At 43.8% G+C, this 15,026-nt stretch overlaps 1 protein-coding gene across 4 annotated transcripts in view; it reads left to right on the forward strand.

The window, feature by feature from the left end:
• LOC105492505 (coiled-coil domain containing 93) overlaps positions 1 to 15,026 on the forward strand; it is a 94,332-nt gene that overhangs the window by 33,874 nt on the left and 45,432 nt on the right. For 3 of the 4 annotated variants that reach the window (XM_011759700.2, XM_011759699.2, XM_011759702.3), the window contains 4 exons: positions 1,544 to 1,580; positions 4,061 to 4,153; positions 4,441 to 4,491; positions 5,643 to 5,729. In XM_011759700.2, the coding sequence (XP_011758002.2) occupies positions 1,544 to 1,580; positions 4,061 to 4,153; positions 4,441 to 4,491; positions 5,643 to 5,729 (268 nt within the window). The remainder of the gene's footprint in view (positions 1 to 1,543; positions 1,581 to 4,060; positions 4,154 to 4,440; positions 4,492 to 5,642; positions 5,730 to 15,026) is intronic. The other variant, XM_011759701.2, reaches the window with a different exon arrangement.

A 15,026-nucleotide genomic window follows, 5' to 3' on the forward strand; every position in this document is an offset into this window, starting at 1 on the left:
GTTCAGCGAATATTGGAAAAACCAAATGTGAAGGTAGAATCTTTGCCCTCAGGAGAATGATACAGATATGTAGCAGTTGCACGTAATCACCATCTGGGAAGTGAGAGGAGCATGAACAGATGCAGGGATGGGCAGGCCAGGCTGAGCACGTGTGCATGGGGGATGCTTCACAGGGGAGGAGGCTTTAGAACTGAGGAGTGAAGGCTGAACAGGGAAGCGGGGGAGAGAAGGGAGCAGCTTAGTGTGTGCAGAGCTCTCTGTTCAGGTAGTAAGTGTAATAGGAACACAGAAGGTGCTGCTGGTGGTGAGGTGAAACAGTTGTTAGGCGGAGCCATGGAAGAGAGGCTTTATGAGGCTCCTGAGGAGGTTCTGTTTTCTCCTGAGGGAAGAGGCCTGCCATTGATAAATGTACATCAGGCCAATGCAGAAGTTGGACAAGGAATGGGCAGGAATAGTGTGGAGAGTGAAGCTGGAGGACCAAGACCAGGTGAGCACACACCCCAGAAGTGAGGCATGCAGAAGCGAGGCAGAGAGCAGCCTTTAGTTTGTTCTTTATTTTTATTTATTTGTTTTTGAGACAGAGTCTTGCTCTGTCACCCAGGCTGGAGTCCGGTGGTGTGATCTCGGCTCACTGCAACCTCTGCCTCGTGGGTTTGAGCAATTCTGGTGCTTCAGCCTCCCGAGTAGCTGGGATGACAGGCATGTGCCACTATGCCTGGCTAGTTTTTGTATTTTCAGTAGAGATAGGGTTTTACCATGTTGGCCAGTCTGGTCTCGAATTCCTGAGGTCAGGTGATAGGCCGGCCTCAGCTTCCCAAAGTGCTGGGATTACCGGTGTGAGCAACCACGCCCAGCTCAATTTGTTCTCCTTAAATGTTTGTATTAACTTTATTTTCTTACAAATCACTTAAAGGTGTCTGAGGCTGGGTGGTTTGCATTTTGCTTTTGTTGGGGGTTGAATGGTTTTTGCATTGTTATTCTTGCATTTAAAAAAAATATAGATTAATTAGAGCCAGAAAATAAACTACTTGAAACTGAATTGGGTTTGTGTGTTTCTTTGAATTTAAGGTTGTGTGAAGTGAGTATACATTATTGGCATCATGCTTGGATTATGTTTGAGAATAAAAAGTGTGCTAGACTCTAAGTTACAGAAGTAGCCATTAAAGCGCATGTTTGGCTTAAGGAAACACATTTACATTTGTTTATATAGATATTTTTAAGGCTTTTAGCTTAAACTGTGGCTCTGAAATGCAGTTCCTGATTCAAAAAGTCATGATTGCACTTAAGGAAAATGTTGCACTCTATACTGTCTGAGAGTTCCAATTTACATTATAGTATTTGCATAGCAAGTAGGGTGGCTGGCCTTGTATTCAAAAGACAGTGGAATATGTTTGTAATTTAGGCACTTGTAACATTTTCTCTAGTCACCAAATGGCATAAATTCTCTTGATGCTTTTCATGTAAAAAGTCAACCAAAATGCATTTGACTGGATTTATTGTAATGTTTTGAGTAGTAATTAAACTCCTTTTTTGTGGTCTTCAGGAGATACGGATTTAGCCGCCAGAGCAAAACGGAGAAGGTAAGAAAAACATTGATAATAGGAGAGAATATTTGAGAGATGGAAGTGACTCCCTTCACCTCTAACACTCACAGGATGGGCAGCTTCCTGGGAAGCCCAGGAAGGGGATGTGGCAGGGCTGCTGCTGCCCAGGCTCTGATCCCCGGACAGGCTGGGATAGCAGGGATGTGTGAGCTGCCTTGGGCCCCTGCATCTCCGTCGTGGCTTTTCTAGCTTGCCACCTCTGCAGATTGGGGAGCAAAGCAGCAGTCTCATCCTGGGGCTGGAAATGAGGGGTGATTGAAAGTTGTGGCCCAGGGTCAGTCACCTGGGGTCTAGTAGCTTTACACTATGAAGATGAAGTCCACTGCCAGGGCTCCCAGAGCACTCCTCATCTGAGGTGAGAGACTCTGGACAGATGTGAACAGGATGTTAGGTAGAGCACAGCTGTGAATTACAGGCCTGCCCTCTGTGGAAACAGCTAGTCATGGAAGAGCCAGGTAAGTCAGGATGGCTTTTCTAACTTCACAAAGGTTGCCCGAAGATTTCTGTTAATTTATGTGTTTATTAATGATGCTTCATTGTCAGCAGCAGGGCAGGTACATAGATGTTATGTTGCTAAACCCTTTCTGTGTTCCAGGCTCTATGTTAAGGACTCTGTATGTTTTCACTTACTCCGTTGAACAGGTGTATGAGGAGAATACTTATTTCTGCTTTTTAGGTCAGAAAGCTAATGCTCAGAGAGGCTCGGTGATTTGTCCAAGATCACATAACTCTAAAGTGAATAAATAAGAATCCGAACCCAGAGATCTGACATCAAACCTGAGCTCATAGCCACTGCTTTCTAAATAAGAAAGTGTCAGCTAAAGTGGTCAGTGGCCTCTTAAAAAGATCTGTTATTAACCTCTTTTCATTCTCCACCTGATCCCCAGATTTCTTGAACAGGACACACTCCCCCTGCTATTCCCCTGTCACCCACTCCACTGTACAGCTCCCCCAGGTTCCCCCTCTGCTTCCTGTGGTGACTGTTGTCTCAGTCACTGCAGGCACCAGCAGTGGCTAAGAGCGCTGTTCTAAAAGCCAGACTGGCTGACTTAGGACCCCAGCTCCTCCATTCACGGAGTGACTTTGGATAATAATCATTGTACCTATCTCACAGCATTACTGTGAAGATTGAAATGTAAAGGACTTAGAATGAGCCAACACATAGTAAACATTTAATAAACATTAACTACTATTATTATCAGTGTTAGTTATTGGTACTTAGTCATGTACTGATAATGATATCTTCTTTTTTCGTTTTCTCATTATTTATTTTGTCCCCATTTGTGTTTTTTTACCCAACTGAGTAATGATTTCCTGCAAAGCAGCGTGTTTTCTAGATTTCAGTATCTCATGTTTTATCTGGTATATAATAAGGGTTTGATGTGTATATTTAATTTGATATGTAATTTAAGTCTGAAAAGATTGTCTTTGTATATGACTGGGCGATTTGGTTATGATTGGAAAAATCATGAAATGTCCCTGAAATAGGATTCAAATTGTGCTTGTCCTGTCATTTTTATGTCAGACGGCACATTTGAATTAGAAGTCTCATCCCCTGTAGATGTGTCCAAGCAGTTAGGAGCTCAGAGTGTTCCCATGGGCAGTGACAGACTCGTTATAGAAAAGCATCCTAGAGTTGGGATGGTCCAAGAAGGGCATTTGAGACCACACCTCTCTTTTGACCCTAGAAGTCCTTAACATGCAGAGATCAGAGGTAAGCCTGAGGTCACCCAGCTGGTGAATGGCAGAGATAGAATTAAAACCTATAGCCTGTAATTGAGGAGGCAGCACTTAATCCAGCCTTGAGTTTGATGTGCTTCATTTAAGGCCTGGGGCTGAGTCCAGAGCATGCTGCTTGATCATTAGATAAGGCAGTTTTCATCCTTCAGACCAGTGGTATTCAAACTGTTTTGATTACTCTGAGCAGTAAACGTGTAATTTTTCATCATGATTCAGTAACACACACACTAATACCACCAAAACAAAAATTTCACTAAGCAGTACTTAACCCCTCACTACAAAGCACTCTGGCATGTTCCATTATGTTAATTTATACAGATGCTAGTCGTACCTGCCAAATTACTTTTATGTCCCACTAATTGGTTTTAACAGGCAGTTTGAAGAAACACTCCTTTAGTAGTGATCTGTGCTTGAAAGTGTTAAAGGATGGGGAAGGCCAAGTCAAAGTGGAAGGGCAGGTCAGGCAAATGTGTGTGGCCTGAATTTAATCGGTGAGCAGTTGGGACATGGAAACAGGCATTTACCAGTTCCTGAAGCTTAACCTGCCCTCCCTGTACTTGAGTGGAGGTTCAGGCCTTTGGAGTATCCACTCTATCAGGGTGGTGCTGCTCTGCAGGTTTGTTTCTTTCACAGACTCATGCCTCTAGGGAGTATTGTGCTTTCTCTGCTAAGTCTCCAACTCCCGTGCTCAGCTGTTTTCACATCTTCCCTTGCAGGCTGAGGACAAGAAAACGGCGCTTGCAGCAGGGCTGTCAGCTGCAGAAAAAGCTGATGCCCACGAGGAAGATGAGCTTCGAGCAGCTGAAGAGGTGTGTGGTCCATGTAGGCCCTCTGAGGTTTCTGTGTAAGTCATTTTGGGAGAAATTGTACTCTTATCCCTAGCGTTCCCAAATGGCCAGCACCTCCCACAGCCAGCTGCTGCGAGCAGGCCTTTCACACCTTCCAGTTTCCTTTTATCACCTGCCTTTGAGGCTCACATAAGACGAGATCAAGGAAGACACCCTTGGATATCACCACAAAGATCCATGTAGGCATATTGCTTCTGTCTTACATGTTCAGAACCGCTCACTGCTGCTCCCATCCATTCTTCTTTCAGCAGCGTATTCAGTCGCTGATGACCAAGATGACCGCCATGGCAAATGAGGAGGTAAGTGGGAGTCGGGGAGGTGTGGGGATGGGGACTTGGCACCAGCCTGCTCTGCTGGGGTCTTCTCCCAGAGAGCCCACCTTCTCCAGAACCCCCTGTCACCATCACACAGTACCTCCTCCCCGGGGAGTTCCTTTTGGTAATCAGTTTTTAATGTCTTGTGTGTCATCCATGGGAACCTCTAGGAGGGAGACTTGAAGGACCCTTGTGAAAGCAGAATATTCCTGCTGGGAGGTTCACAGGGCCCCTGTGGAAGAGCTGGAGCTGGCCTGCGAGTTATGCCTCATGCTGAGGCAGCTCTTGTCTTCTGCTTTCTTCCTCCACTGTCTAGGTAGGAAGCAGGATTTTGAGATTATAGTTGGTCTTTCCAGAGCCTGTCCAGAAGGTATAGCCAAGTGTGGAAGAACCATTCTTTTTTTTTTTTTTTTTTTTTTTTTTTTTTTTTGAGACGGAGTGTTGCTCTGTTGGCCAGGCTGGAGTGCAGTGGCACGATCTCAGCCTACTGCCAGCTCTGCCTCCCAGGTTCATGCCATTCTCCTGCCTCAGCCTCCCGAGTAGCTGGGACTACAGGCGCCCGCCACCACGCCCGGCTAATTTTTTGTATTTGTATGTGAAACATGGGGTTTCACCGTGTTAGCCAGGATGGTCTCAATCTCCTGACCTTGTGATCCACCCACCTCGGCCTCCCAAAGTGCTGGGATTACAGGCGTGAGCCACCGCGCCTTGCCTGAAAGGATCATTCTTTTTGAGGCCTGGGAAGACCTGTGGTAATAAAGAGATATTTTAAAGTTCTGAGATTCTTTGTCCTTTCCCATGCTCTTCTCTATTCCCTATGTCCTAAGCCTGCCAAATCCCCTGCAGGCTGTTTGGTGGCCCTCAGGAGGTGAGACCTTGGGGTGGGACATAGAAGGGAAGAACCATTTTCCAGGGGTGCCCAGGGTCAGAGGAGGATCTAGCACCGTCTGCTCAGTGATTCAGGAGGTAGCTGCGTGTTTGTCCTGAGGCTGCTTTCCTCCCTTCCTGGTGGTAATATGTGGCAAAGCCAAATTATTTTTTCCCCTGGGAATATTATCCGTTTTACCATAATAGATTTTCCACTGCTGTGGAAGACAAGGCTTGGCCTTGAGAACATCCCCTCCGTGTGCTTGCAGAGCCGTCTCACCGCAAGCTCCGTGGGCCAGATCGTGGGACTCTGCTCTGCCGAGATCAAGCAGATTGTGTCCGAGTATGCAGAGAAGGTAGGTTGGGGCCCAGGTGGAGTCTGTGCCCCAGATAGTGCTCCATGGCTTTGTTCTCCCACTTCCCTACCCCACTGCCCAGCAGTGCCCTGTGTTCTCTTGTAACTCACCAGCCACGATTGTCAGAAACGCACTGGGCTTTACCATGCACAACCGGTTATCAGCACTTACCCGTTAGTTCAATTAATTTTGTTCTGCAGTGCCCACTTTTCTGTAAATTTAAAGAGAAAACCTGTCTCACAGAGCAGTTATCACATTTGATAAATTCATGCCTGAGGGTATGGGATGAGCATTTTTTCTTCTCTATCAGGCCTCTTATAACTTGGGCTCAGTTTGATGATTTGGCTGAGGAATGAAGCTTTGCCTCTTAGGAGATAAACCCCATAACTCAGCCAAATCCAAGGCAAAATTTTTTCTTCTACTTTTATTAAAAGAGTATAGAATGAAGAAAAGCCTGAAATCATATTTCAGAGTTTCCGTTTTTATTTTTTCCATCCTAAGAAAAGGCAGGAGGACCTTGAATATTTCAGGGAGACGGTGATTAATCATTTTGCACATAACTGATTCTGGTCTGGCTGAGATGTAGTATCAGTAAAATCAGATTTACAGGACACTGTTGCACATCCCTCCTTCCCCAGCCCTGTCCTAAAATGTTGATGGCTGTTGAAGCATCCAGCTTTGCTTTCCTTTTCTCAGAATCTTTTACTACAAATTAGCTCTGCCCTGACTCTCTGCGACATATTCTTCTGAAGTGATTGCACAGGTGATATATAGCCAGAACTATAGGTGCACACCACCACACCCGGCTAATTTTTGTATTTTTTTGTAGAGACAGGGTTTCAACATATTGCCCAGGCTGATCTTGAACTCCTGGGCTCAAATGATCCACTCTCCTTGGCCTCCCAAAGTGCTGGGATTAGAGGCGAGAGTCACCACACCCAGACCATTTTCCTTTTCCTGTCCATAAATTCCTCTCTGACCACATGACAGCACCAGAATCCCTCTGGTTCGGGGAGTTACCGGATTCATGAATCATTCTTTGCTCAGTTAAACTCTGTTAACTTTAATATGTCTAAAATCTTTCTGGCTGGGCATGGTGGCTCATGCCTATAATCCTAGGCGGGTGGATCACCTGAGGTCAGGAGTTCAAGACCAGCCTGCCCAACATGGTGAAACCCCGTCTCTACTAAAAATACAAAAATTAGCTGGGCATGGTGGTGGGTGCCTGTAATTCCAGCTGCTTAGGAGGCTGAGGCAAGAGAATCGCTTGAACCCAGGAGGCAGAGGTTGCAGTGAGCCGAGATCGTGCCACTGCACTCCAGCCTGGGTGACAGAGGGAGACTCTGTCTCAAAAAAAATAAATAAAATTTTTATAGTCAGGGAAAAAGTGTCCCCCAGTAATCTGGAGGTGTTATCAGCTATAACACCCCCAAGACTTCTGGAAAACTGTTTTAAATGCCTAGTGCTGCCATCCATGGGAACCTCTGGGAAGGAGACTTGAAGGAGCCTCGTGCAAGCAGAATATGAGTGAGTAAAACAGCTTGGAATGTCTCGGGGTGAGATTCGTTTGTTTTCCCCACTCCCCCAAGTAAGTCCTTCTTAACATGGGCTTTCCAGTCCAATCTCATAGAATCCAGTATCCTGTCTTTCTATTTACCATCTAGGAAGGATGACACTGCTCAAAGTGTCATCTGAAATTTGACCAGAAAAGGGTATTTGTTATCCAAAAAGTACAAATGAAGATGTAATTGTGGAAAGAGTATTAATTCACTGTCTGAGAAGAAAATGTCTTGGTTTCCTGTCAGCACACACACCTGAATGGCAAGAGTGTGCGTTTATACCCACCCTTATGTTGCCACATAGCATTGCTGAACCCAGTTTTTTGGGGGAAAAAAAAAAAGCAACTGGATAGAGCACCCACTGCTGTTTCTACAGGGAGCACGTAGGGGCTCTGATGATTGTAAGAGCAAAAGCAGGCAGGCAGAGCCCCCTGTGGTTGGCAGTGCATCTCTCTTTCCACCCACTCCCCTGCCTAGGACTCCTGAAGCTCACCTGACTTCCCCAGTTACTCTGCATTTTGCACGTCTCCTTCTGGATCTCTCTGTGTCTTTATCTCCTAAGCTTTTTCTTCCTCACCCTTGACCAGTGATCTCTGTCCTACTCTGATGGATACATTCTGGTTTATCTGTTTATCTTGGACCATTCTCTACCTCCATTCCATTCTTCTAGAAAAGAGTGAAATTAGGAGTAATTTGGACAGGAAGCAATGCCAAGATTTTTTCCGAGGACATATATGCAGTTGATTCCTGATCAACACAGGTTTGGACTGTGTGGGTCCACTTACATGTGGAGTTTTTCCCAACCAGATGTGTATGGAAACTACAGTATTCATGGGATGCAAAACTGGCGTATATGGAGGGCCAACTTTTCATATATGTGGGTTCTGTAGAGCCGACTGCTGAGTATGCACAGATTTTGGCCTATGCAGGTGGTTTTTGAACCAATCCCCCACGTATACTGAGAGATGACTGTAGTTAAACTTCTGATGGAGAAGTGGAGGTATCAAACATTAGTTAATTGCGTTTTCTTTGGATAGGTAATATAGCATTAAAGCTGATGGTTTTTAAAAATTACATTGCCTTTTATCCTATTCCCATATTGCAGTTATTTTACATTTGCATATTATTTTACAGTGTTTGTTCCCAGATCTTCATAGTTGTGCTTGGTTGCAGTCATCATATATGTCTAAAAGAAGTAGGACAGTGAGTGAGTGCAGTGATTAAAAACACACCATTTGAAGTCATATCTTGGTTCGTATCTGCCTTTTCCATTTCCCAGCTGTGTGACCTTGGCCATATATTTAACCTCTCTTTGCCCTAGTATCTGCTTTATAAAATGAAAATAATATTTTTCTGACAGGTATTGGGAAGATTAAATGAAACATGACCAAAATGCCTCAAACAGTGCCTGGCACATTATAACTCTTCAGCTATCGATAGCTTTATTTTCATTTTTGTAGTCTTCATTCTTTTTTGTTTTGTCACATCACATCCTAAATATTTTCTAGCCTTCCCGTTTATTTTTATTTTTTTAAGTGTGTGTGTGTGGGGGTGGGTGTGTGTGTGTGTTTCCTGAGATAGGATCTCACTCTGTTGCCCAGGCAGAGTGCAGTAGTACTATCACTTTAGCCTTGGCCTCCCAGGCTCAGGTGATCCTTCCACCTCAGCCTCCCAAGTAGCTGGGACTACAGGCGCACACCACCATGCCTGGCTAAGTCTTATATTTTTTGTAGAGATGGTGTTTTGTCATGTTGCCCAGGCTGGTGTTGAACTCCTAGACTCAAGCCATCCTCCCACCTCAGCCTCCCAAAGTGCTGGGATTACAGGTCTCAGCTGCTGCAGCTGGCAGTTCCCATTTATTTTAATAATTACATAATTTATGTGTTAATACAGCACAATTCATTAAACTTTTTTTTGTTAGACATAATTTTAAGCTGTTTCTGTTTGCCATTGTGGATAATAGTGTGAAATGTGAGCAGATAGTTTCTGCTGAGAGAGTTTCTAGGTGTTGGATAATCGGGTTATGACTCCCTCTATGTGTTATAACTACATAGAATACTATCAGTGGTGAAGGGACTTCCCAGCATATGCCTCCAATATTTCCAGCTTTGATTTTTGGTTTGTCTAAATTGTTACTGTAGTTAACTATAAAGTGGCATCTCCGTAGATCACTGAGAGGATTGAAGATGCGTCTGTGTAAGTACAGGTCACAGAGAACTCATCCAGTACCATCTAACTAATAAGTTCTAGGTTTAAATACAGGACTGTTTACTCTGTTTTCTTCTCTCAATTGTCTGTTATAGACTATACTCGAGTAATGTGTTCCTGGTGAATTTAAATAAAGTCTATATTTCAGATTTAAATATATTGTCACTGTGATACAAGTATTCCTCAGGCACTTTATTTTACTTTTGTATTGTTTTTCATTATATACAAGGAATTTGTGCCTAAGTTGGTCAGTCTTTTTGTTGTTGTTGTTGTTCTTGTTTCCAAATGAGAGGTTCATTGTTTTTCCATGGATCTGGTAAAATAGTTAATGCATGTCAGCTGATCTTTTATTAATTATGTTTAATTCTTTAACCTATGTAGAATTTATTCTTCTTTAGCCTAAAGTGGGGATCTGTCCTAGTTTTCCTATTCATATCCACTTATCCTACTACTGTTTGTCAGATAGTTTCTTTCTACTCATTTTGAGATACTCAATTCTATTTTTATGTCTTATAGCTAAACTGAGTATAGCCTCTTTCTTGTTTTATTGGTTTATACTTCTATTTTGTGCAAGTTCTGTGGTAAAGTTATGCATGGTGTTTTTGTTATTTGCTTGTTTTGTTTTTGTTTTGTCAGTACTGTCCAGTCAAAGACCTAGTTGTGTTCAACAGGAACATATCTGGTTGAACAAGTTGGGTGTATTGCTGCTTGTAGTGAGGGAGAACACATACCAGTGGGAATCATGGGGCCTTTCAGTAAGAGGGTGTCAGAAAGGACTTAGTATAGGATTTGGACTTACATAAGGTGACTTGAAGGAGGGTTCAAGGAAGTGGGCTTTGCTTTGTGTTCGATGCTGTAAGGAGGGGTGAGTCTGTCAATGAGCATCTTAATAAATCTTATCTCTAAGACATGGGGAAAATGAATCAAGGTTAAAGCTATGTATGCATGATAGCCAGTATAGGGAATATTTGGTCATTTTTGTGATTCGGACAATGTTTATGTTTTCATCCATCATCAGACATACTCATAGTCATAGGGTGACCTTGTCTGGTATTGGTGTTCTTTGAAATTGTTCATGTTTTGTAACGAGGCCTGGTTATGAGTGCAAGCCAGCCTCCCAGCAACATCAATGCCTTGCTAATAGTACAAGGCTAGCTTTCAGATGTCAGGGGCTGCTTTTCTCATTCTCACGTTGTTTGTGTGGTTATCTGCTATTGTGTGGCAATACTGCCACAAATGTAGACACTTAAAATAACACATATTTATTATCTCACTGTTTCTGTGGAGCAGCAGTTGGGCACAGCTTAGCAACACCCTCTGTGACTCTTACAATGCTGCAGTCTCATCTGAGGCTCTACTGGGGAAGGATTTGCTTCCAGGCTTACATGCTTGTTGGCAGCTTTCAGTTCCCTGCAACCGGCTCACTGAGGTCACCAGTTTTGTTGGCCGTTAGCTAGAGGCTACCTATAGTTCTTTGTTACATGAGCCTCCCCTACATTGCCACTTACTTCATCAAAGCTAGCAAGGGAGGGCTTCTCCCTGAGGGCAGGCATTATAGACTTATTTAACATAATTATATATATGTAATCAAAAGACTGCCCCTTCTCTGTGGCATATTCTTTTTTTTTTTTTTTTTTGAGACGGAGTCTCGCTCTGTCGCCCAGGCTGGAGTGCAATGGCCGGATCTCAGCTCACTGCAAGCTCCGCCTCCTGGGTTCACGCCATTCTCCTGCCTCAGCCTCCTGAGTAGCTGGGATTACAGGCGCCTGCCACCTCGCCTGGCTAGTTTTTTGTCTTTTTTAGTAGAGACGGGGTTTCACCGTGTTAGCCAGGATGGTCTCGATCTCCTGACCTCGTGATCCACCCGTCTCGGCCTCCCAAAGTGCTGGGATTACAGGCTTGAGCCACCGCGCCTGGCCCCTCTGTGGCATATTCTAAGGCACAGCTTTCATCCATACCCAAGGGAAAGGGGTTACACAAAGGCAGGAGTGTACATCAGCAGATGGGAATCATGGGGCCGTTCTAGAGTTGTCCACCATGGTTTGCTTATTGGTCTTTTAATCATACTGCCACAGATTGGGCTGAAACTGGACACTGGCAATGCTGCCACCTTCAGGGTCTCAGTAATATACTTTGGAAGTAGAGATGGGATTGAGGAATGCCCAGGAGGGAAGCTGTTGGTAGTATCTGAGAAAAACTCACTTAGGCTGAGATCAGGATTTTGTTTTTTTTTTTTTTTTTTTTTTTTTTGCTTTGTGAAGAAAGGGGACAGGATAATTTGTGGGGAGGAGCAAGCGCAAAAATGATTTTGTGACCAAGGAATAAATCGAATAGCCTGCCTTGTATGAGTGCTTGGAAACTTGACAGGCACTGGGATATAAAAACGAGGTTAAAAAAAACATGTGCAGACTTCTCTTTCACTGGTAAAGTTCACAAGTTTCTTATAAGAGTGTAACATAACATGTGTCTCAGAGTTCCTGAGGTATGTAACTCAATTTAATATGGTTCTTGTAAAGCAGCAGAAAGAGGAATGTGAAGAAGCTTCCAGATACATAATTCATGAGTGTCCATAGACTCTAGGCTGAGTACCTCCATCTGCCATTGTTTCCAAAGGGTAACACCCTTCCCTGAATGTGCTGGAAGAAGTACCACTGTGATTTTGGTGTTGATGTCTAATATTCTCACTGCATCATAGCATTTATTTTTACAGGGAAGAAGAATCTATTACTGTGACTTACGGAAAACTAAAATGCCTGACTGTCCAAAAAATGCTTCCACCCTACAACCCCCTAAGCTTCTGTAGGAGCCAGAAGAAAGAAAAGGAAGCTGGGCCAGGGAAGGTGCAATGTCCCTGGAAGGGCAGGAAGGGACTTTCCCTAATGCTGCACACTAACTAACCATACACCATTTTGACCACTGTAATATTTAGTCTGCCAACTAAATCATTCATTGGTCAACTTCTCCCTAAGACAGAATCTTGGGACGTTTTGTAGCTCTAGAGGATCTGAATATTTTATAGCTCTAGAGGCACAGATCGGTCTTGGGGAATCAGAATCTACCCTGAGTGCCTTCTCCATGCAGATTCTTTGTGTACCATTATCTCATTTAGTTCTCAAATTTTTATTATTTTTTAATTCTACAAAATTATCTCATTTAATTCGTATAGACTGCCTTCTTGCTTATAATCCTCTGCCTTCCTCCATCATTATACTTATATGCAGTTGAAACTATCTGTTTATATGGCTGTGGGCCACCTTTGTTCTAGTTTGTAATCTGAGAGTCTCGCCAAGGGCCCGCCAGTGTTGGTGCTCAGTAAATGAGTACGTGATATTATATCCATTTTTCAGGCAAAGTAACGAGATTATGTGACTTGTCCAGTGCCATACAGCTAGTAAGTTCCAGGTTTGAGTACAGGACTGTTTGACTTTGCAACCTTTCTCCTTGGCTAGGTGGAGCATCCTTAGGGAAAAGCAGGGACAGCCTCCTTTACCATCCTTAGTGTCTGCCTTCCAGGCGTGGCTGTGACTGTGCTTCCTTAGACTGTCCCATTATTCAGCTGCCTACTGGGAAGGCATATTCAACTGGCATACTGGGAACTAACCACGGAAACAAGAAAAAGTGAAAATGGTACAGCTCAGCCCATTCACTCACACACCATAAATCTAAGTTGCTGAAAACTGTGGAAGTTTCTGTTTGGAGTATCTAAGTGACTCTTCATGTTTCTGGAGAATGCCACATTAATATGTTCTCATCCAGTTCTTTGAAGGGTAATATCCAGCTAGGCATGGTGGCTTATGCCTGTAATCCCAGAACTTTGGAAGGCTCAGGTGGGCAGATCACTTGAGGTCAGGAGTTTGAGACCAGCCTGGCCAACATGGTGAAACCCCATCTCTACTGAAATAAAAAAATTAGCTAGGTGTGGTGGCACGTGCTTGTAATCCCAGCTACTTGGGAGGCTGAGGTGGGATTGGTAGCTTGAACCTGGGAGGCGGAGGTTGCAGTGAGCAGAGATCGCGCCACTGCACTCCAGCCTGGGCAACAGAGAGAGACTTTGTTTCAGAAAAACAAGGCAGGGGGAGGTAATATCCTAGCCCAAAGAATGTCAACATCTTGATCTCATTTCCATAGCAAGGTGTATTTTAGATCATCAAGGGACTTACTTGGAAAAAAGGAATTTTTTTTCCTTAATGGGTTTTGGAAATTTTCCTGTCCAGCAATTAAGAAATTCTGGCACCATTGCCTCTGTCCTTTTGATTCTGAGGATCATTCTCTGGCAGTTAGTCAGAAGCCTTTGTTCTGTCTTGAAGTCATATCTTTCCAGAGCAGCTGGGGAATCTCGCCAGATAATTAGAGCTTGGGTATGGTCAAGGATGTACTTATGAAAAAACACAAGGAAAGGGTCTCTTCTAGAAAAAGCAGACAGCCACATTTGATTAGAGCAGATCTTGTCCCCATCTATCATGATGATTCTTATTCCACTTTATGATGCAGTCAGCAGAGAAGACTGCCTCTTTAGTTCTGTCACTCACTCACTTGGACCCTGTGCCTTGTAAGCCTTTTGGGTGCAAGTAATAGGAATTCTACCCAGCATGCTGCTGTAAGCAAAAGGGAACCTTTATCAGCTCTCAGAACTGGAAGTCTTTAGAGGGACTCAAGTGGCCCTGCCATATCCCTTTACCTTTGCTTCACTTTGTCTCTCTCTCGGCCTCATCACCTTGGAGGCCTGGCTATAGACAGTTTCTGTCTTACTGCCCCCTCCCTCCATCAGTATATAAAATCCTAAGGAAGGACTCTCCTCTGTTGGTCATGGCTTAGGTCACAGATTTCTCCCCAGGCCCATTATTGCCAGGAGTTGGGTATGATTGGCAGCCCCTCTGAACTAGAGAGAGTAGGAGACAGGGATTGCTTTTCTACCAACAGATGGGGGGCTACACATGGTGGCTAGCATCCCCATAAGGCCTTCGTTTCCACTAGTCCCTTAGGAAATATATTTAACAAAGTTGGAAGGAATTGCCCCTAAAGTATCTGTTGTTAATATATCCTCTGTCCTCTTAGTAGTTGCCTTCCTTCATGTTGTTATTTATCTACCCTGGGTTTGTAACCCTTACACTTTTTCCAAATGTATGAAGTCTTACGAAAATATATTTTTAAATTAGCACAGTTTTTTTATATTTTAAGTCTTCAGCTTGTTTTTTTTTCTGCCAGAGAACTGATGGAATTGACCTCATAATCACTGTCATGTGAAAGAGTGATTAGATATATTTCTTCTTTCAGCAAACAACTATTGAGTAGATCCTACATCCAGGCAGTGTCAGGTGTAGGGGGCAGGGATTGCGTTACGCGTGAGTCAGGGTTGCAGCCCTGAGGGGCTTCCAGTAAGGAGTCAGTCAACCTGTGAAAACATAAATTACAGAATGATACAATTCGTGTGCCTATAAAGAGGCTGCCAGATGCTACTTAGTTTGTGTTATCATTTGAAGTGACAGTATCTGCCCAAAGAAAAGTGGTTGGCATAGTTGATATTGAACTG

This window comes from Macaca nemestrina, chromosome 11, assembly GCF_043159975.1.
Source record: "Macaca nemestrina isolate mMacNem1 chromosome 11, mMacNem.hap1, whole genome shotgun sequence".
In the NCBI taxonomy this organism is placed as follows: Eukaryota; Metazoa; Chordata; class Mammalia; order Primates; family Cercopithecidae; genus Macaca; species Macaca nemestrina.